Raw genomic sequence first — 24,901 nt, forward strand, 5'->3', positions numbered from 1 at the left:
TATACTAAGTAAATAACCGGAATTAAGTGGCTAAACATCTGACCGATAAGGATTTTCCCGAAACGGATTAAAAGTGTGCACATTAACCAAAGTAACATACCTCAGGGTGATAATAACTGAAAAAGAGTTAACGACAATGTTTGTAACCGCTTGACCGATATGGATTTCCTGAGGCTCAATAAATTCGTTTGAGTGAGTCACAATAAAATGGTTGAGTGCGACAATACCAGTGAAAGGATTGATTCTGGACGTGTGGCGAGACATTTCAGCTGTTACCAGGTCAATGGACTGCCTGACATTCATTCTTTTGTTCTTTTTATCTGCGTTATGAGATACACGAGTGGTGCATACCTATTTTTCTGTTGCTTTTGCTGTTGTTCTTCGCCTTCTTATTCTTGGCCTTGGAGAAAGCTTTGGTTCAGATTATCACCACGAACATACCAGCCAGCCTACTACACCCACCTTCATAGGGTGTACTTCCTGCAGCCTGCCTTACAACCTACCATCATGTATTGCAAAGGCAGGAATGCCGATACTTAAGATAACACCTTACGAGAACGACCCTTTATTGATATTGTACATTGTTTCGTTCAGCCAAACTTTAGCAAAGAGTACTTGCTATAAAGTTCGGTAGACCAAAAGGTTGTCCAATGCCAATGATGGCTTGTCCTCATTAGGTTTGTTCCCCACAACCTTCAGTCATTCCATCCCATCCTATCCACTCCTCTTTGTCCATTACTTCCATTATTTGTCCACAGTGTATGGCTTACAAAGCCCATCTTTACAGGGGGACGCCTACCATCCACTCAGTGCAGGGCTGTCTTCAGGTGACTATACACTTAGTGACAAGCCAGTTTCATGTAAAAGACGATATCATTCACTACGCTGGGTGGTAACCGTATAACTAAATGACACCTGATGGTTTAACGCGCTAAGGCGCTTCAACAGGAATAAACCTGTAAGGGTTTTATCCAAGGAGTAGTTATAGCTTATTGCTTACATAATACCACCCTACCGCGAATGAGGCTGGTCACTCTCGCTTCAAATATCGGGAATGAGTAGCCTAGTACCAGGTTCCCACGCTCCTGATGGAAAAAAAAGAAAAAAAATTGGATGATGGGTGGATGGATGTCCGGACTCACCTCGCCATACTCTACTACACTTCACCATCCCAGCCCATTCCGTTCAGCCCAATTATTTCTGCTCTGACGTGGTCAATATTATAAAAATGACCACCAAGCAAACTGCTGCGCCCATCTTCACAGGGTATAATTGCCTCATTGTGCCCTACCACCCAATACCAATACCTAGACTCAACGCAAATATAACCTGATTTTTGGTATATGCCTCTATAAGCATCCATGTATTTTGACTTAAGTCGATCTGATGAACCTACCATTACCTCAAAAGTCGTGAAGGACATAAACTGACTGGAAAAGCATTAATTTATTTGGCTGGGTCTGAACATGCTTGAAATGAACTAGACTGATTAAACTTATTAGAAGCTGACCTGCATGGATGTGACTGTACCTGAACTGTTTGTTACAAATGGGCCATATTGCATGTGAGGGCCAAGTGCCTCAATGGTCTAAAGTGAATGGCCCTATACCAACCTGAACTGACCCGCATAAGCCTGGATGAATATGTGCATGGCCGCAATGAACCTAAATGACGTGATGAGCTGTACTGGGTTCAACTGGACGTAAATGATCCTGAACAGACCTGAATGGACCACACTTTTATGTTAGATATTTAATTACATATCGTTCAGTTTGGTTAGTTCCACTGTTTTAAAATTACAACGATCAGCCTGTCGCATTGACACTTTACTGCCATTTCCTTTGTATCCAGTTCAGCCCAGTGGTTGCGGCCGTATTCTTAAACATTTCCTTCCCTTGTAGAGGCATGGGAAGGAAATCTTTAGCCGAATTGGTATTCTTAAAAAAATCCTTCCCTTCCTGGGCCGCGCGAAGGGAAAGATTTTTCCTCTGGGCAGCAGAAATTGTTGGAACTTGAAGGAATTCCTTGACCCTTCTCTTCAAAAATTCCTTCATAAATTTTGTGCTTTCTGTTGTGGTTCATTGTCTTATATATATTTAAAATGTTGACAGAAGTTACTGTATAATTTCATTAATGCTATTTACAACGCTATACTAATGTTTAAGAGCTATTTGTGTCTCTTTAAAAGTGTTACCCATGTCGGCTGAGACAATAAACCAGACATAAACAGAGCAGACGACGTACCACCTCTGATATTCATCCAGTCTTTTATGATCTGACACTGACAAATCTTATACATTATGGCCAGGGTCAAACGAGGATTCATTTCAAGAAACATTTTGGTTGTTAATTTGCCTGAAAAAGGAAAATCTGCTGTCAAGGTCACACGTGTGGTTCGGCTCATGTCTTCCAGCAGGAAAAAAACAGGTGAGCGCCGCCATGCGAGTACACGAGACGGACGTTAACAAGTGATTCTTACACTTACTAATAACAACATTAAGCGTAATAATATTCCTCGAATATAATTTATCAAAATATTGTCCTGAGGAGTGAACACGCTGCGGTGTTGGCCAGAATGGCATTTATGGCTGAATACAAACCAACAGTATACTGTAGATGTGGTGGCGACCTCCCACGTCTCAAATGTGTTGTGCTTTCATTATCCAGCACGAGATATGCGTGTTTTGATGTATTAGTTTATAAATTTAACGCTCCATCATACCAAATATCAGCAGGATGGGTCATTTTAGTTTAACAGGGCTACCAACCTGAACATTTTTCCTTCCCTTCCAAGGAAATCTTTACGCATACTGAAGGGAAAGAAAAATCCTTCGAAGGGAAGGAAAAGTTTAGGGAAGGAATTATTTTTAAGAATATGGCCGTTAATCTTTTTCACTCTATCCCCCCTCTGGGGAACTCTTAAAACCCTCACTGCCCCTATCAGATTATAGAGCGCATTGTGCTTGAGTTCAGCTACAGCACAATACTGTATTTGGTTCAAGGACAGTATGCTCATATGTTTTCCTAATGATATCCTAAGCAAGACTAAGACCATTCGCACCGAGGATCTCATTACCACTCACCAATCAATGACACACGGATATGTACTGGACAAGACATTTCAATGGCTCGGTCCAACGCCTGTCACACTCACTGGAACTGTATTAGTGAAATCTGAGTAAATCCGTTGGTAGGTAACATCACTGAATGTTTACATATTAAAATGGTACTGGTATTATGATTAGGGAAAATGATATAAAAATATATTTTTTCTTTACCAAACTAAAATACGATATTTATTTGTTTTAGAATCCCCACTTTTTTTTTTTTTTTTTTACAGAAGCCGCCATGGCTCCCCTGAAATCTTGCCGACGGCCCCCACTTTGAGAACCGCTTGTTTTGCTACAATGTTACGTAAATAATCATCTGGGAGTTTTCCGTTACTTCAGTGTTAACCTGAATCACTCAAGTTCAACTACCTCAAGTTATCAACTTTATCCAGTTCTGTGCTCACACCTTAGTCACTTGAACGTTGCCTGGCCGAATGATTTTCCGCAAGACAGACGCACCTTTCACACGTTTTTTTTTGTTTTTTGTTTTTTTTCCCTCCTGCTTTCACTCCTCGCACTTCCCAACTCCCACTGCACCAAGGGCCGTGTTCCCATGGGTTAGCAATATTATTATTACCTCTTCCCTACCAATGTATTTTTGAATATGGCGAGTTCATTCAGGTTTATCCTCGAAACCACTTGCAATCATTACTATTCAGGCTGATTCAAGTCTATCCAAAGCTAAAACATAATTCACCTCTTTATTCGAGGATCACTTTTTTTCCTTTTTATCCGTGCCATTCCAAGACGATTCTATTCAGCTTCTGGGATACTTTTATAACTGGAAGGGTTAAATATAGCGTCCATTTACTCTCACTACTAGAGGTCCGTAATAAGCTTAATAAGATCATCTGGTAGCTGCAAAATTAAAATAATGACGTCCTTGGGTTGAAAGAATACGGTTATAACTTCAGCATTTTCGAGTGTATAAGATTTCAGACTTCTTTCCTTATATATATATATATATATATATACACACACGGTATCAACAAAATTCACAGCAGCTCAGTTACATTCGCACACTTAATTCCACATATACCACATTCGACGGGCAGCTCAAAATTGATTCTTAAACTCTGTCCTCTTTAACTTACCTAACTTTGTCATTTCTTCATCTTGAATACTGAGTTTTAATAGATTAACTCTTGAATACGGTGCTAGTCACGAAAACTGTTATGGGAAGAATGTAGAGCCGTAATATTTTGTTCAGCCACTGAGCTACGAGAAATGAGTTGCAGAGACGTTAAGGTGGACGAGCTATAGTAGTTTCGCTTCTCTTAGAATGTTATTGTGTAACGCCACTAATGGGAGGTAAAAAACGAAAGTAGAAAACCACTCTCGTTCGAACGTGCATACTCACCAACCAACTCCCCTTCACCCTCCGTTTTGCCGGCACTTGATGATCTCGCACATGATAATTAATAAAAATACAATCAGACGTTGTTACTGAACATGCGAGAGATGTGTATGGATGGAGTTAGGTATATCCTTCATTTACCTCTTTAGCGATAGAGATCTTTCGCAAGTTATATATAATCGCCTCTACATAGTAAGGATAAAGCACGGTACTGATGTGGTTAACTTTAGTTAACTCCTTTGCTGAAGGAATCCAGTCATTTTTCAAGACTAAAGTTCCAGTGTCTGTATGAAACTAATCACTGCCTAGCTGTCTCATTACTCTGAGCTTCCAACAAGGTTACCAAGTTACAAGCTTTTAAGTGCCCCCTTGGATGATGCCAACTCGTCCTACGCCAGTATGGCTTAACCCTTCCTGATGGAGAGGTCCGGTTATACAAAGGACCAGATAAACCATTCACGATGATGATGATCTTTGCTTGCTACTATAATCAAGCCTTATGTAGTGTATCCATACTATCCGCACATACCTCTGTGTCCCTTTGCCTTTTTAGTCAGGTATGTAACCTTGGCCTCCTTCCGTATAACTGGATAAATTGCCATAGCAGTGTTGAATAAATTCAAGGACCTCGCTTGACTTTATTACCATAATTATAAACAAATAATCGATAATTTTATACAGCAGAGATTCAAATCACCGCTATCTGAGCTCAAAGCGGACATAAGGCAAAGAAGAAAAGGAAGCTCCAGAAACAGATTTCCCTTTCTTTGCTCTAGAAAGCAACAGACTACTTGCAACGCAAGTGTTGGGCGATGGGATCACCACATCCCAATGTCATTATGAAGAGGTGAGGTTTCCTGACCTCCACTTCTTGTCACTTCACCCGCAAAGCTGCACACTGCACAGTTTAACTTCAGGAGTGTTGGACATACAAGTTCATTTTTTCGAGGAGGGAATATTGACGGATTGTCTACCCAAAGCGGGAGGAATTCGACACTCTCTCTCCTCCCAGTGATATAAGAAAATTAATAAACTGATCAAAATATAATGGCCACAGCAGGATTTAAGGGCATTAGGGAACACGATGGGCCGTGTTTTCATGGGTTTAGGAGGTTTTCTGGCATCTCCTTCTTAGTGACTAGATTCCATATCATGCTTTGATAGTCTATTGAATGTTTGCCTATATACGCCTTCTCTGACATCCACATAATCTGGATAAATAACATACAGGGGAATACAGACGTGCCATACACTGAAATAAACTGGTTACGAAGAACTGCTAGAGAGGCTCCTTAAATGACGAAAAAACGGCCGCTAATGTCTGTTACAAATAAAATCACTTACAAGAGGGAATATTGTCTTCTGTTGTCCCAGCCAGCGGTACAGCCTCTCTTTGCGGTTGTGTCCCTCGGTGGCCAGCCCCCGGGCCTTCTTGTCGTGGTGTGAGTATAGCCCACATGCCTCTCTTGCACTTACTGCCACACAAGCCAGGCTCAGCATACAGTCCAACACCGCCAGCAGCACCAGGGCCCCTGACACCACCACGGACGGGCGCCGGATCACCACCTCGCCCAAACCCACCACCTCCTCCTGCGTCTCCTGAAACAGAGGATAATTATTAGTGACAGGATGACAGGAATGATGCACGGGCTATATTTATCTTTTTAAAAAGTAAAAGCCAATCCCTTTTACCTCTTTCGAGGTGTAGGGACCAAAGACAAGTCTACCGCAGTCCAGTACATAATGTTAGTTGACCAGCCTACTCTCTCTGGTGGCATGACATGGTCGAAAAAGCACTAATTACTTCTTGAGGATCGAACTAAAGGCAAACGGTTAAGTATATTAAACGGTAAAGTACCCGTACAGGCTATATTAAAGCTGAATGATCACACGAATGTCAGAGGAGTGCTGAACACCTATCACAGAGCCGTCGTGCCAGATCTCTCAACAAAAATGCTGAACTGTGTACAATGTAATCCGTAAATTGGACCGTCTTTGACACAAGTGTCTTGTGTGTCGCAGGGACGACTTAGCTGGTGTAAGAAGTGCAGATTTTTGGTTGCCTCACGAAATTACAGACCAACCGTGCAATATCTGGAAATAAAAAAGACAGACTGTATAGCATAAGAAGACATATGGGAAGTAGAAAATGTTGCAGGGTATACTTTGGTAACACTGACTGAGTCGTCCCCATAACGCACAAGAATTCTTCCAGTGAGATGCAAGGGAAGACAATATAAGGAGCATCCAGAATACGTAAAAAGGAAAAACTTTGCTTTTTTGGCTCCCAGGACTCGGCCATCCTTCGCACGCTCTCTCCCGCCACAAGTCGTCTCAGAAGTGAAAAGGAGAGAGCGCGGGGCTTTCGCAATTATAAACCCACCCTCGTCTGGGATTAAAGTGTCATCAGCAAGAAAAACAGTGACAGCAAATTCCTAGTGTACTCAATTACCGTGTGGAAAACAAAGGTTTTCTCTTATTTTTATGAATACAGAGTGATAGGTACATTGTTAAAATGGGAAGAGAAGGTACGCCGATTCTTACCGTACTCAGTTACCGTACGTAAGAAGCGGCAGTAGTAGTAGTAGTAGTAGTAGTATAGTAGTAGTACAGGATGACCCAAAAAAAACTCCCACATTTCGGAAGGCTGTAGCACTGGCAGTAATGTGGCAGGAGGGTCGGGGCTAGGGTCTGTTGGTAGCCCAACCAACCGTCCTCAGTCGCCAACATGGCGTGGTCGGGAGCACACCATGCGTTTGCTGTCGAAGCATTCTTCTCAAACAACCGTTCCATGATCGCCGTGCAGAGGGCCTTTCGAAGACGTTTCAGTATTCCATGGAACCAAAACGTTCCAGATCGGAAAACCATCTTCCAGTGGGTTGAGAATTTCAGGGCAACAGGCTCAGCTTTAAAAAGAAATTCACCTGGTCGACCTAGGAGCACTCGTATGCCTGAGAATATTGAAGCATTGAGGTGATCTGTTGTGCAGTCTCCGAGACGTTTTGCACGGAAGCATGCTTTAGCTGTAGGGATATCCCGGGAAACTGCAAGGAGAATCTTACACAATGACCTTCACTTCCATCCATACAAAATGATGGTTGTGCGAGAACTCAATGCGAGAGACTGGATAAGCCACAGGGAGTTATATGCGAACATTCTGCAACGTGTTCTGGAAGATGCTGTTCTCTTGTATAGTGACGAAGCTCATTTTCATTTGAGTGGCTCTGTAAATAAACAAAATTTTCACTATTGGTCTGAAGACAACCCTCACACGATACGCAAAAGACCGTTGCACTCCGATCGAGTGACTGTGTGGTGTGCTGCTGCCGATGTTGGCATCGTGGGTCCTTATTTCTTTGAAGAGAGTGGTGTAACTGTTACGTAACTTCTGACCGTTACATCGATATGCTCGAAAACTTTCTAAGGCCACAACTTGGAACACCTTGAGCTTAAAGAACTCCATGTGTGGTTTCAGCAAGATGGAGCTATGGCACACACAGCTCGAAGATCATTGCAAGTGCTGAGGGAAATGTTTCCGGATTGGGTGATTTCGTTGCATGGCGATGTTGGGTGGCCGGCCCGTTCCCCTGACCTCGCCCTTTGTGATTTTTTTCTGTGGGGCTACCTTAAATCACGAGTATATATTCATCGACCCCAAACTCTTGAAGCCCTTACAGTTGCTATTCAGTAGGAGATAGCCGCTGTTCCACCCGACATGACCTGTCGAACCATGACAGCCTTCACAAATCGCCTCCAAGCATGTATAGACAATGACAGCCACCATTTCGAGGATATCATCTTTAAAACATGATGAATAAAAACTGTACTGAATGAAGTTTCATGTGTGCAAATAATATTTTGATTATCTTTAACCATTTTTTTTTTTAATTTACCTTTGAAATGTGGGAGGTTTTTCTGGGTCACCCTGTAGTAGTAGTAGTAGTAGCAGCAGCAGCAGCAGCAGCAGCAGCAGCAGCAGCAGTAGTAGCAGCAGCAGCAGCAGTAATAGTAGTAGTAGTAGTAGTAGTAGTAGTAGTAGTAGTAGTAGTAGCAGCAGCAGCAGCAGCAGCAGCAGCAGTAGTAGTAGTAGTAGTAGTAGTAGTAGTAGTAGTAGTAGTAGTAGCAGTAGTAGTAGTAGTAGTAGTAGTAGTAGTACCCTAAGTTCATCTGAAATGTGAACCAAGTAGACTGCTGGCTCGAACTGCCTCCCGCTAGCAGTTCACCAACCTCTTTTCAGGGGATACGAAGGGAGTTGAAGGGAGTTTGCATAACCGGGCAGCGAAGCCGCCCAGCTATGTCAGTGCCACAGCGGGAAGGCATCCCTGTCCAGCACCATAAAAAAAAAAAAAGTTAATAAAGTTTAGGTCATTTTCTTGTTTTTATGTAAACAGAGTGGATAGAAGACACAAAGATGGACAGATAGAGATGGAGGACGTAAATAAATGAATACTTTATGTGTGTAAGGACGATGGAGGAACTAATAAGGCGACAATGCACGGACTATGCCGTGGGAGTACAGACTGATACAGAGGCAGAGATGAGGTAAAATCATTAATACTGGATGGAGGAAATGACAAGGGGGAGACACAAGGGATGAATTGAAAAAAAAAAATGCAATGGGAATAACAATGGGAGAAAGTGGCTAAATCCGAGAAAGCAATCAAGAAACATGAAAGGGGAGAAAGACATTTTTTCTTCATTATCCTTCAAGATAGATAAGCAGGCTGCAGAAACTATACTCTGTCGGTGCGCGCTAACTTGGCGTAAAATTGCCACCTCATCATACTGACTAGTAAGCTGTAACAAGGGATAACATTAAAGTATGATGCTAGTCACGAAGTACTATACAAAGAATGTACATTACAAAGATTGTACATTCGGCATCAAGAGTCCTGTTGTGTCTCCTGTTTTTCTCTCCATGGAATTTGATTATTAATGCAATGAATCAGCAGCAATCGACACTGATGACATTAGTAAATATCTAAATCAACCATCAGTGTCATTTGCTGCAGATTCACACATGGAGAGAAAAACAGCACAGGCGACAAGACTTTTGATGTCGACTGTACAGTAGAGCCTCAGTACTGTCTTATTAGGCGACTGAGCTATGGGAAATACGCTGCAGAATGATGATAATCTCCGCCACGTGGAGGTGAACAACCTATAGTAATGGAAACAGTAAACCCCCTTCATAACGCTGATTAAAAAAAGAAAAAACTATTCTTGCTATCTCCAGGCGATTTTATTAGCCAAGGGATGATTTCTTGATGTGGAGGAATATTATAAAGTAGCTCATCAACCCCTTCAATACCACGGTGCTCCCCACACCGGCATGAAATCGTCTGGCAGCTGCAAGAATTAAATATAAATGTCGTCCACAGGCTAAGACGAAAATGCAAAACAACTCGGTAGGGAAAAAGTACAGGTGTAGACATACAGACATAACACTAATTCACTTCAACGGTAAACGACGACACAGTAAACAATATTTTCCAACCCAGTGACGCGATCTTCGGAGCCCTACATATTTTCAGAATATTATGTGAAAGTTTCATAACTGCTTGACGAAAACGTGGACAATTTTAGAAGTTATATCTACAATATAACCAAGGAGGGCCCTAGTCGTCCAGAAACAGTTTTATCTCCCCAGTTAACAGATTTTCTATATGCGTGAATAATTCTTCCATTTGGACGATTCAGGGCACTATGATATCAAGGCCCATGGTCAAGGTTGCATGGAGCCTTCGTTGCACCCTTTACTAAGCGATTTATTTTGCATATTACTATGCACATGAATATTCTCTTGTGCGCTATTTATATAGTTCTAATATCGTCGTAATTACCATTAACAGCATGCAAAAGGACACTGAAGAGAGGCATGAAGAAAAAGTCGGTAAGGAAGAAACTCCGAAGCCCCTAAGAACACAAGCTCATGACGCGCGTGGAACGAGTCTGTTTCCCGCAACTGTACGAAGTCTGCCATGACATCGAGAATGCGACTCAGGCTGTCAATACCACCTGTCGGATCAGTTACTTGACGGATCCTGCGGTCAGCCCTGTTACAGGGTGTAACGACCGTCTCGCCCACGGTACTGTCTCGTGGGAACACTGTACACTATCGCTGGTTGCCGCGGTGAGAAGAGCTCGCCCTAGCGTGCTGGGGCGACAGTGGCTGTACGGTTTTACCCCTTTTAGTGCAATGACGTTGGAAAAATTTTAGGTTTTCCCAAGTACGGAATCCAGTGTATTTCCGTGAAATTCTTTAGACTGGGCATTTCATGATTGTGATAATACTGACACACTTTTTTTTTTTTTTTTACTTCTTACTATTTCCAGTGAATTATATTGGGGTTTGAGGAATACAATGACATCTTCGTATAATTAAATTTTACTCTTCTCTCCAGAAATTTCATTTAGCTTTTTAGCTTTAGAGACACGTTTCACAGTGAAGTGGTATGAAACAATAATCGCTTAATCTTTTCTCGACAAGATATCTCTGATTTGCTTAAAATCGCCCACCTGTTACAAGGATAAAAAGAAAGTCCATATCAGAGCAGGACTATTGAAAAGGATGACGGGGTCCCCGAAACTGTCTGGATATACACCTTAGAACAGTTGTACGGATATGCATATTCATACTTAAAATTAATACAGAATTGTGAAATTCGCACATATTCTGAAAATTATAAGCGTTCCAATGGCTAGTTATTAAGCCTAAAGTTTGGCATTCAGGGCCCGTATACATAAGCATCTATCAAGCCCAAGTTGTGTACAAGGCGATTCTTCACATTCATTCATTCGGTTACTAAACATTTCACAACAAAACCAAAGTGTAACATGCGATCAAACAAATCGTATTCTGATAATTCACTTTATTCATTTTTGTTTAAATCGTAAGAATTATTGTAGCCCTTCACTAAGATTATACACAATTTATTCTTGCTGCATTCAGACGATTTTTATCAGATGAGGCGAGACTTTTCAAACTGGGATGGGTTAGATGTATTCTTCATGAATGAATTCAGTACGAAAGTTTTCCAGAGCTGATTAAAATTGTTAAAAGACAGCAAGAGTTAAAAGTCGTCAGATTGAAGAGATTTTTTTCCCTTCATGAATGCACACTCTAATGTAATAAAGAAGGAATGCCGCTTTTGTTAATGAGGCCGTGAACGAATATGGCTGGATGAGTGACTTGATAGGCCTAGGGCTATTTACTGCTAATTGGTCTGTAATTACGTTTGTCCGTGTTTATTACATTACCTAAATGATTCTAGCCCTGGAGATTCACACGGAGGTAAGATTATCAACGTCTTTCATTCGAAAGATCCCTCCTTAGCGTTCTGTGCATTAAAATTATGTTTTATCCCTGCTAATTAACCCCGTCACTCAGAGTTCAATTATATTTTTATTTTTGCTCTCCTCCTACGATAAAATTAAGCTTAATATCCTCTGTACACTGGAGGGATTAGGTGTACCCTTTAGTAATTGCTTCATCACTAGTGTCACCTCTTAAGTTAAAGCATAATCTTAGGCTGATCCTTGATTAAAACTCGATTAAAATGAAAAATATTAGGATGCTGAACAGGTATGAAAAAAAAAAGAAAAAGAAATAAAAGACGTGAAAATTGTGAAGTTTGAGAGCGCACAGCATGTGGATACTGGATACCTCAAAGAATATGCTTGTAACTTAACTTTATCGACCTTTTCACCGTACCTTATCAAGTAAGCCTGAGAGTGAAGATGGGTCTTTGGCATTGACCCGAGCACGTCCCACTCACGACTTATAACTGTTGGCGTGAGGGCGGAAATGGCAAGGTTGCATCGTGATGTCATACTGGTGGCAGAGAGAGAGAGAGAGAGAGAGAGAGAGAGAATAACGATTTGACTACGATGAGTTTTAAATTAACTACTGCAGAGCCACATGCAGCCAGGGTGGATTGGTGGTGGTATGTTCTACCAGCCGGGTGTGTGGTGCAAACTTATGCCGTGGTGGACATTTACACATTTTAGTACCAAAAGGAACGCCATTTTATTTTCGCTAAGTCTGACTTCAACATACGTGAGATTATTCGCGGTGATGGAGTTAGAAACACTCCATTAACACATTCAGCATGAGAAAGTCCTTTGTATTTTAATCTGGATGACGTCTGAGGGCTTTATTGGGCTTAATGGCGATCCCTCGGATTGAAGGGGTTAAAATGGGTTCAGGTAGTATATTCTTTTTTGTACATACATATCAGTATACCTTATCAGTTCCTGTCCATAACAAATATTGACCTGACACACAGTAATAGCCATTATAACACTTCCACTGCCACATGCATCACTTTCACTTCGAATTATTTGGTACTGGTTATATTCGTACTGGAACTGTTAGATACTGAATTACTAAAAAGGAAGATTATAGAAGTATTAGATGCTAAGCATATTGGTACCAAGATTACAAGATACTGATTTACTGATTATATTTTACTAAAAAGTAAAAGGAAAATTATAACACTTTTTAGTTACTGAATCAATGATTGTACTCGAATTCTTACATACTGAATTATTTATTATATTATTAGAATTCTTAGAAGCTGATTATATTGTTATCAAAATCATGAGTACATTAAAATGTTTAATTACTCACTTATTCATTACCACTCTCAGGCTCTTATGACTCATTCGCAGCTGAATATAATCGTCTGAAATCGGCTAATATAAAGAAGACGTGATCATGACAGGGTTGAGAAAGGATGTACAATTTCTAGCATATTAAGAGGGTTGAGGAACTGAACTTATATTACTACTAAGAGGAAGAGTATATTAGAATACTTAGCAAGTGATTTCTCAATGTGATGTGAAGGAAGAGTTGTGGCAATGTGGAGAGAATTTCAGCCTCTCTTTTTACGCACGTTCATTTCGAAAATCGTCTTGCAAAAATGTGGTGGCCATTAAACTTGGTGAATAATGAGAGAAATAGGTAATAAAAGTGGTCAAAATATTACCGCGTGCGATGTCACAAGGAAAAAATGATTGCTTTCACTCGTGTGCCGCGTCGGAGTGGCAAGGGGACTCCGGGTTGCAAGTTTTCGTGCTATTGTCGATTTGGCACTTTGTTTTACTCCAGGAAAGCCGAGATTTGGTCAGGCTAGTCTGCTGATGTTAGGTTAGGTTAGGGTAGTTTGGGGGGTTAACTTAGATTGATTAGGGAAGAGGAATAATTGTGTTTGGTAATACTATTTCACTATTCACACAGTCTGGGCTGTGAAGTGTTTGGTGGCCGTATGAATGACGATGAAAGTATAAATAAGCAGCGTCATTAATGAACAGCTTGAGCTCAAGGAAACTGATGAATATGACCCCAGCACAGAGATTCATAAACTGACACGATGAATTCACTGCAGTGGCTAATATTTTTGCGAAGAAAAAGGGGGAAGGTTATTGTAGAATTTTCCCATCCCTCTTATTCTTCTGGAAACACAACACTGAGCTGGGCCAGTGAGCTGATCGTAACTGTGAGTGTGAATCTCAGTTCAGGTGTGTAAAGAGCGTTTAAGCCAATCACACTGATGGGTCAACACCCTTACATGCTTCAGTGCCAAAACAAAATAGCTACAACTCACAAACAATCCACTGTAATGCACCCCGCCCTCTACAACACAGTTACCAACCTCATGTACACCTCTCTTTCACAACACAACACAGACAATCATTCAATATAACCTGAACAAAAGAACTCCGGGAGCGCCCGGCACTTGTGGCCAGTTTCCCCTAGTCCAGTGGGTTCAAATAACCCTTGGGAAAAAAATAAATAAATAAAAATAAAAAATAATAAATATATAAATCAAACAATCCTTCACTGGTATAGATGAATCTTATTATTCTCGCCAAGGAGGCTATATATGTTTTTGCCGGCGTTGTATTTTTTTTTTTTCTTTTGTCTGTTAGCAGGATTACTCAAAAAGTTATGAACGGATTTTGCTGAATTTTTTTGGAGGCGAAAGGTATGGACCAAGGAACAATTCAGTAGATTTTGGTGGTGATTCGGATATCATCCGGATCCAGGAATTTTTTGAAGGATTCTTTACCATTGCGGGATACTGCCAATTTCAACATTTTTGCTTCTAACTCGATAAATAACGCCTTGACAGAGGTTTGCTATCTTGGATTGCTCTTGTTATTATATTCTCGCTAGTGCCAAACGAATTTATTCAAAAGTGATGATTCCTACCCAGACAAAAATTTAAAATTGCATAATCCCTGAACTTAATATATTTTGTCTTGCTTGAGCCGGACGGTTTACCTTACGTGAGAGTCTTTATGCAACAGAAAGGATAGCCTCTACAGCCCGAGGACGCCTTTTGTACTTTATTCTTGTCAACTTCAGACGAATTTTTCTTAGGACAGATTTTTAAAAACTGAGATGTTTGATACAGCTTTCCTTAACTCCCTCACTACTGCGGTGCTCTCATGAGGAGAATAAACTCGACTATAGTCCTTTTACCTTAACTAGGACCAGATTTTTGTCGTCTTGCAGTTTAGTTCACGTAGCTCAGTGGTGGAAGACGAAAGTACTATGGTTATTTGTACACTCCATAGCACTCCTTCATGAACTGCATCACTGCAGAGCTAATCTCATTTTACAATCCAATATGCAGAATGGAAAGATGGCTAATTATGGCCTGGCTAAAGTAAAAAGGGTACAGTGGCAGCAAGAATAAGCTATAAACGTCGCCATCGTAGTGAAGGGATTGGCACCGTCTGGCGTTAGCTGGAATACAATGCCAGCGTTGTCTCCGCCATGATAGTTAATGAAGGCGTTGTGTTAATTAATCGGTGTTGTGAGGGGTGTAATTTGGTGAGAGACGGGCAGCCTCTCTCTCTCTCTCTCTCTCTCTCTCTCTCTCTCTCTCCCCACTGACACCAAGGCCATTATAAAATCTGACTGTGGGAAGATGTGTTTAACCCTTAGCCCTTTCAATAGGATAACATCATTTTATATTTTTATTCTCTCTTTCCTGTCTTGACGATTTTATTCAGCTTAGGAGAGACTCTCGATCAGATTCTGTATTCATTAACCCCCTCACTACAAAAGGTTTCTGCAGTCAAATCAAATCGTCTGGAAGTAACATGAATAAACAATACACACGTCCTCGAACTCAAAGACATAATCCTTTCTCTACGATTTTTTCCCTTAAGCTGAATGAAATCGTTTGGCGTTAGCAAGAGCAAAATTAAAATAACGTCGTCGTACTGAAGAGCTAAAGTGGTACTGTTCTTAATCATTGGGTTGTCAGTTTTGCCAACTTCATAAAGGTAGGATAATTCTTCTAATATTTCAGAAACAATTCTACAGTACACGGTTATGGAACTTACATTATCGACACAATATCAGCATATGGGAAATTACCAAACCAAAATGTCAAGAAAATACTCGTAGATTATGTCTGTTTTCGTGCCTGTGTGTGTATTTCTCCTGGAATTTCGATTCTATAAAGGCATCTCTAGCAAAGGAATTCAAATGAAGAATGTCATCCACACAAATGTGTTCTTCCTGAATGAAAATTTGTGCACATTATGTAAAAAAATAATACAGAAATAAATACTGATTGACAAGAATAAAACCTAAATTTCTCATTGTTTCGGGTAGGCAAAACTGTCGCCGAGTCGAGGAGCGATTGCGAGAACGCCACACAATGGCAGGCTTTTGGAAAATATTCGCCTCCGATATTTACGTAACTTTCGACACAGGCAAAGTTAAGGTCGCTTTTATTTGAATGAGATTTTTAAGCATGTTTCTTTGGTGGGAAAGTCAAATACGGAGGGAAAACGCCAGGAAAAGGTGAAGGTTTCTACGGTGACGACAGTGCACGTGCATAGATGTGGCGACAGTATTTTGTTTTCCTTTTTCCCGCCAAGGCGTTTTGTCTCCCTTGGATCATAAGTCCGATTCGGTTTATTCAGGCGTGTCAGAACTGAATACTCTCTCTCTCTCTCTCTCTTTACTTTTGCAAAAGAAATATGAATGAAGAAAGTGTCGACTAAGAAACTCCATCAAAAATACGCCCTTGGTGAACAGAATTGGCACAAGAAAAGTAAAAGTTTGACAGTGACTCATATTTTCACGTACACTTTCGAATTCAGTGGGCGGTTTTGAAATTCTTGTCATAATTCTTTTGTTTGTTTACCTCTAAACTTGTACCCGGTCGAGTGGCAAAAGAACTAATAAGAAATTGTATAAAAACACAATAGCCTAGGCTACAAGAAGAATGAGAGGATGATATATATTTTTTTACAATGTTAATACATGAGAAATTCTGACCACGGATCGGCTATTGTTTGTTTATTCTAGTACATTCACCTACATATACAGTATGCATGCATACGAATGTTTCACTAGAATGTGAATGTATAAGTAACCTACATTATAGACCACACTTACCTACAAACCTATATTCCGAACCGCATACCTATCATTCCATTACTGTTTCCAGCCACCATGTCTCTATTTATTTGTCTATCAGTGCATCTATCTATCTATTTCTGCTCATATCTAGCTGTATATTTCACCCAGCTAATTTGGCAGTCATGATGTACTACCTAAGTCCAATTCTTGTGTCTGTCTGTCGGTATTTCTGTCCATTTCTCTCTGTCTCTGTCTGTCTGTCTGTCTGTCTGTCTGTCTCTTTCTCTCTCTCTCTCTGTCTCTCTCTCTCTCCATGGCTCCCACGCCTCCTTGCGGTATTTTATGGACGTGTGATAATGGCAGTGGTGAGAAACGATTGTCTTTACCACTATCACCACTATCGCTGCCACTACCACCATCTTCACCACTATCAACAGGTATCTACTGCATTAACACCATTAGCATCACCGTTATCGGTAAGTCTCTAAAGCCGTCATTACCATCACCATCGATATCAATAGGTACCTCACCATTTGCATCGGTGATATTAACATTTGCACCATCGTTGTCAGTATCGTAAGTATCTCTCGCAACCACCACCATCGTTATTAGTAAGTACGAGTGTTTATTGTCATTAACGCCAAGGATATTAACACTCCTTGCATCACTGTTATAAGTACGTATCTATTCCCATTAACGACACTTGTCACCTCTGTTATCAGCCTCTATCGCTCCTAACACCAGTGATATCAATGAACAACACTATAGTTCATCCATCCTAATCTGCCTGCTATTTTTCGTCCGTTTGCAGCTTATTCCCCGTAGCTCAGTAGCAGAATACGACAATAGCCAGGCTCCTCTCTCCTTCATGGCATTTCTCCCTGACTACGATCATATTCTAATGTAAAGTTCTTGCTACAGCTCTGTATTCGGCATGCAGAAATGGCAGTTTTCGACCAAGTTAAAGTAGGCAGAATATAGCAACACAATTATCAGTATCTATCACCATTAGCAATATCGATATCACTACTACTACCACAGTTATCAATGAATATGTATTACTAATAACACCATCGATATTAGCTCTCATGACATCACCATCGTAATCGGCTTATATATTATAATTAACACCGCCGGTATTAGAACCACTACACCACTTGCTATCCCTAAACACCACCATCACTTCAGTCAATGGTATCAATATGAGTACCACCACCACCACCACCATAATATTACCACAACCACAACTACAATCACTATCGTTATCAGTACCATCACAGCCACCACCACCATCACTACCACCATCGATATCAGTACCATTACCAATACCACCAGAAAAAAAGTACCACCACCACCATTACCCCCAGACTACTATTACAACATGTTAGTAGTAGCAATGATGGTACTAATAACAAAATACAATGAGAGAGAGAGAGAGAGAGAGAGAGAGAGAGAGAGATTGGAGGGCGGGATGGAGACAGCGATGATGGAGGGAAGATGAGGGAGAAGACTGACTTATTAATGGAGAAAAAGAGATTAATGAAAATGGAGAGGGTGGGAGAGAAGGAGGGAAGGCATACTGATATATGGAGAGAAGAGGATGGGAGGGAGGGAGAGATGAAAGAGAATGGAGAGAAGACGGAGAGACAGATGGAGGGAGGGAGGGAGAGAGAGAATGAAGGGGGAGGAGGGTTATTATATAGGCACTTTTCCCTCCACCCTCACCTTCACTTATTCTTATGCAAATACCATACACACACACACACACACACACACACACACACACACACACACACACACACACACACATGGGATTTAGGAAGAAGGGATGACATAGGAGAGATGGAAAGAAAAAAAGAGGAAGAGAAGGGTGAAGGAGCAAGGTAAGCACGAAAGGTGACGGAGCGAAGAATGGAAAGTAAAACCCGGTAAGAAATAAGGGAAAAGTGAGGAAGGGAAAGAGTGAGAAAAGAAAGGTAAGGGAGATGGGAGGAAACGTAAAATTTGGAGAAAGAAAATATGTGGTAGGGAAATCGACTGACTGAGATATGAAGTGTGGGAGAAGAAGGGAAGACAACGATTAAGAAGAATATAAGGATGAAGAAGTGAGGCAAATAAGGATTGGGAGATGATGAACAGAAGCGAAAGATGGAAAGACTGGGGTGGGAAATATAGAAGTGAAAGTAGGAAGGACTGGCAGAGGGAAGAATGGAAGTGAAGGAGGGAAGGATTGGGAACGGGAAAAATAGAAGTGAAGGAGGGAAGGATTGGGAATAGGAAGATGAAAAGTGAGAGTGACGTGAAGGAGGGAGAAGAGGAGGGCTGAAGATAGGAGTGAGGTACTGTAGGAGGTGAGAAGGAGGAAGGAAAGAGGGGAGGTGAGCAGAGAGTGAGGGGAAGAGTGAGAGAAGAAAAACTGAAAAGGAGTGTGAGGTTTTGAAAGAAGAATAAAACGAAGAAGAAAGAGGGGAAGATGAGGATGGATAGGAGTAGGGAGAAGGGATGGAATGAATCAGAAGGGAGAGGTGAAGGAGGGGAATGAAGAAGGAGAGAAAAATGAGTTACGGACACAGACTGAGGGAGGAGGGAAAGTGGAAAATGTAAATAGTGGAGAGAAGAAAAAAAGAGTTGAAGGAATGAAGAAAGAAGGGAGGAGGATAAAGATGGAGGGAAAAGTGAGGGATAAAAGGAATACGAAGAAGACAAAAGGGAGAGAGGGAATGAGGAGGGGTGAGAAAAATGAGGAAGGGGCAAGGATAGATGGATGGATGGATGGATGGATGGATGGATGGAGGGATGGAGGGAGGGAAGGTAGGAAGGGAGGGAGGGAAGGTGGGAAGGGAGGGATAAAGCATCTCTTCTCCTCAAGGTAGGGAGGGAGGCATACCTTAATGGCAGGTGAATGGCGTACGGTACATGGGGGGAGTACTGGGGGGGAGGTACTGGTAGAGGGACGTACTGGATAAGGAGATATTGGTGGGGAGGTACTGATGGAGGGAGGTGGCTACTGGAGGTGGAGATACTGGAGGGACAGAGGTAATGGAGAGGCGACGTACTGGAGGGGGAAGTAAGAGCAAGGCAAGTACGAGTCCTGGAAAGGGAGGTACCGATGGAGGGATGTACTAGCAGAGGAGGGTACTGGAGGAGGAGGTACTGAAGGAGGAGGTGCTGGAGGAGGAGGTACTGGAGAAGGAGGCACTGGATGGGGGAAGGTACCGGAGGGGGAAGGTACTGACGAGAGGAAGTACTGGAGGGGCGGAGGCAGTGAAGGATTATGCTAAAAGAGAGGAGGGAAGGTAGTAAGAATGGAGGAGGGAAGGGATGGAAGGGAAGGGGATGGAGGAGCAGTAAACGTGACTTATAACCTCACGAGAAAAAATATACTCTGGCTGAGCATGAACACACACACACAAACACACACACACACACACACACACACACACACACACACACACACACACACAGACACATTCTAATGAGGGCATCAGCGCTGCAAGACAGGCTTATGTTTGACTACATGAACAAAATCAACAATGAAAGTGACGACTGATAAGTACTAAATTATATATATATATATATATATATATATATATATATATATATATATATAAAATCTATAGAGAACGCTGTTCTTGAACAATTCAGTTTCCGAGAGTGGATGTAAGCTTTTTTTTTTTTTTTTTTTTTTTTAATCCTGATGTGGGAGAGGCTCACCATATATTCACCCGATGTTTTGTTATCTTTTGGTGGCTGTACATTGAATGACAAGCCAATCGTTTATCTTTACTCCAGGTAACCATTCACTTCACAAGGTGGTAATCATATAACACGTTAAATGCCTGCATTTGGTCTTGATGGTCAAATCGCTCCAACCGGATGTAGCTGATAGCGGTTCTGTCGAAGGAATGGTGGGGCTTGTTGCTATCATCACGCCACTCGAAGACATAATAGGTCACGCCTGCCCTAAACGTCTGGACTAAATTGCCTAGTCCTGGGTGTCTATGCATCTGATTTCAGGGGCAGTACAGGATTAGATAGATGGATGGTTGGATGTCTAGTACAGAATGTTGTTAGGAACACACATGATCCATAAGCAAATTAATCATGACAAAAGCTTGCTATATACCAGTCCTTCATATTCATCCTTAATACTGAACTGTTAACAATATGAACAATGTGAAATCTAGAATTTCAGAATTTTCATGTGTGAGGGTGTCCCTAAACCCCCTCACAGAAGGTCGGTCGTCCCCACACTGTTATACCAAACACACATCCACCCCTTTGCAAAACACTGGATCCACCCCTGAATACACACACACACACACACACACACACACACACACACACACACACACACACACACACACACACACACACACACACACACACACACAATGATATACACCCACCCGTTCACATTACCTTCACACTAAGCCTACCCTTTTGTATGGACGTGAGGTATGTACCCTTCGCTTTCCCTTCACCACCCTCCCTCACCCCTTCCATTCTCCCTCTCTCCCTCCTCCCTCCACTCCCTCCCCTCTCACAGCCTTCTCTCTCTCCGTCTCCTCTTCCATTCTCCTTCTTTCCCTCCTTCATTCACTGTCTCCCTTCCATAACCTTTTCTTCCCTCTCTCTAGCCTTTTCTTCCCTCTCTTTTTCTGTCTCCCTCTTCCTTCCTTCAGCCTCCATCTTCTTCCCTTCCATTCTTTCTCTTTTGTTCAGTCTCCTTCCCTCCTTCTTTAATCATCCTCATCCCCCCCTTCTCTCTCTCTCTCTCTCTCTCTCTCTCTCTCTCTCTCTCTCTCTCTCGTAAGTAGCATGAGCATAATGAAAATATACTTAAAACAATTCGCAAGTAACATGAATATTGGCAAAATACAGTGCGTCATCAGATTAAAGGAGTTACCTGTTATAGAGACTTGTTTATCATAAATACTGTTTAACACCCTTACAAACACTTCTGCTGTTGTGTTATTTGCTTTCCCCTGTTTTCACTAGCCCCCAGTCCTTCCTGTCTCCACATTTCTCTTTGCCCTCCCTTACTCTCTCCTTCCTTCCCTTTCTCTATTTCACACGTCCCACATTATCTTCACTTAACTCCTTCTGCTCGAGGACCTTTTCTTTTCTCCATAGTGTTCTAAGTAACGTCAGACTGCTTTATTAAACTTGCGAGAACCCCCGTCGTAATAAATGATTTAATGAAGGCTACATATAACCCTCTCTGTCTGAAAATGTCTCCTCAAAGCTGAATGAAATCGTCTGGAGATAATGAAGAAAATAAGGGCGTCATTGTAGCGAACAGGTTAATGGAGATTGTTTGTAATCCCTCTCTACTCCACCCTTCCTCTCTCCCTTCCCTCCGCCCATCCACACTGCCTATGCTTCCCTCCTTTTCTTCCCTTTCTCCTCTCCTCCAGTCCTTTCATTTTATCCCCCTTTCTTCTGTCCATTTCATCCTTCCTTTACTTCTCTTCCTCCCTTCTTCGGAATCTCTCTTTTCCTTCACTTTATCCTCACTCTTTCCGTCTCCATTTTCCTCTCTTATCCTCACTGCCATTATTCCTTCACTCTTCCTTACCCTTTTCCCTCTCACACTTCTCCCTATGTAAGCCTTTCTTCTGCGTCTTCCCTTACTGTTTTTCATCTGTACTACCTCCACTTCTTCCTTCTTCTGATAGCCTTTCTCTCCTCTCCTCTCTCCCTTACTTCACTCCACCTTTTCTTCCCTCACTTTCTTCCTCCATCGGCTTCACCCCCCTCCCCCCCGTTAGCCTCTCCCTCCCTCACTGTTTTACTGCTCTCTACATACAGTATATCCCTCCCAGTCAGAAGAGACTATTGGATGTGGTGAATTATATCTACGTTTCTCTTATAGTCTCTCTCTCCCTCTCTCTCTCTCTCTCTCTTACTTATCTAACACGTGGGTAAGCCTCTCCTCGTTATACAGAAATTAGGTAATAAACTGCACGAAAAAGCTCCCGTGCACGAAAGCCTCCTCTAAGCACAGCACGAATCGCCTATCTACCCGTCTATTCACAAAGATTTTCCAATAATTAATTCCCTCTAACCAATGAAAATCTCGTGTATAAAATCAGCTCCAGAGGGCCTTGTGAACCCTCCGGTGCAACGACTGGATAATATTAATGTATATGTTTGTTCCTTCATTTAGTGTCGAAGGTGGTTTTATATTTCTCAGAACTTAAGATTGAGTAAATGTGAATTAAATAACAGTGATAATTAAGTCACGATGATGATGATGATGATGATGATGATGATTATGATGTTGGTGGTGGTGATGTTGCTACTGATTATGATGATGATTATGATGGTGGTGGTGGTGATGTTGCTACTGATTATGATGATGATGATGGTGGTGATGATGACGTAAACACAATATTTACTTTATTTATAGGTTTGAGAACGTAATGTTAGTCGTTAACAAACGCGCAAGCACACACACACACACACACACACACACACACACACACACACACGCACGCACGCACGCACGCACGCACGCACGCACGCACGCACGCACACACACACACACACACACACACACACACACACACACACACACACACACACACACACAGGGTTCGTGTCAAGGATGGTGAAATATTTTGCAAGAATCACAAATACGACGTGTGAATGGTCGTGATATCGTGGCGCCTGGAACTTCAATGTGGAAATTCTGGCTGGTGGGGCCGAGAAATCTATGCTGCTTATTTAATTTACTACGATGGCGTATTACTTGTTTTACATGATATTCCCAGACGATTTTATTCAGCCTGTGAGGAATTTTGCGAACTGGAGGAGAAAAACAGTCTACATTAATTTCTTCATGACTAGGGGTGTCTCGAGTGCTGAATATTTTAAGTCTGAATTATTAAGAAAACAACAACATATACGTCATCAAACTGAAGAGGACATTCTGACACCCTGCATTTCAGACAGTGTGAGAATTTCCGTCTGTTGGTGCCGAGGTAACAGGCTCCTTAATAATAATCACCTGTGGAAAATTTTCATAAAGAGGTGAATGTGAGGGCGTTCAGAAAATTTAGGCACATTTAGTACTTATTTCCCATAGGACGTATCTTGCCTTATATCACTGAAGGCTTCTGGAATATTAACCCATTCAGGAGAATCACTTTAATCTGCAATATATTCTGGCTAATTCAAGGCGATATTACTCAGCTAAGTAGTCTCGCTGGGTGAACAGGTTAAATTTTCCATGTTATTCTGGCTAACTTCAAACGATTTTACTCAGCCATGGAGTCTGAAGGGGAGAAAACGTTAAATATTTCGAAGAGGTACCCAGATGCCAGGTGAATACAAAATACCGTAGATGCTTTTACTACCCGCGATGTATGGGCTTTTGTGGGGTTAATTTAGGGAGAATGCGGCCCATTTGTAATTGTTTCAGGGTGGATTATAATGGGGCTTAATTAGGGGTGGGAAAGGTGACTCCATTTATCATACTAGGGAAGGAAGGAAGGAGGGGTTGAGAGAGAGAGAGAGAGAGAGAGAGAGAGAGAGAGAGAGAGAGAATCAGTTTACGATTATACACAGAAGAAATCAAAATGCAAAAGGTAAATAAATGGGCCGTGATTTTGTTTTGTTCTTTTCATATTTTCCTGGTTAGAAGAACTTTTTGCAGATTTCTAGGCTCTTATTCTTCTATCGTTGCACAAAACAACAGTGAAAAGAACGGCAGAGGATGGTAAAAGTGAGGTGGGTGGCAGAGGTGAACAGGCGAGGGGCATACATTAAAATTTAGCATGGTCGTCCCCCTGCCACCCTGCCATTCACCCCGTCTTAAAATAGTCGAGTAATTATCTTTTCAGCCTTGTGGGAGACGGGGGAGGGGAGGAAGTAGAGAGAGAGAGAGAGAGAGAGAGAGAGAGAGAGAGAGGGAAGTTTTGATTTTAAATGTGTGTGTGTGTGTGTGTGTGTGTGTGTGTGTGTGTGTGTGTGTGTGTGTGTGTGTGTGTGTGTGTGTGTGTGTGTGTGTGTGTGTGTGTGTGTGTGTGTGTTTGA

General features: G+C 41.7%; 1 protein-coding gene across 1 annotated transcript in view; it reads right to left on the reverse strand.

Moving 5' to 3' along the window:
• LOC145401308 (uncharacterized) overlaps positions 1–24,901 on the reverse strand; it is a 110,586-nt gene that overhangs the window by 16,494 nt on the left and 69,191 nt on the right. The window contains exon 2 of the mRNA XM_080273635.1: positions 5,812–6,066. Coding sequence (XP_080129761.1) covers positions 5,812–6,066 — 255 coding nt within the window. The remainder of the gene's footprint in view (positions 1–5,811; positions 6,067–24,901) is intronic.

Source organism: Coenobita brevimanus, chromosome 55, assembly GCF_032717465.1.
Source record: "Coenobita brevimanus isolate Jiangsu-jjx chromosome 55, ASM3271746v2, whole genome shotgun sequence".
NCBI classification, from domain to species: Eukaryota; Metazoa; Arthropoda; class Malacostraca; order Decapoda; family Coenobitidae; genus Coenobita; species Coenobita brevimanus.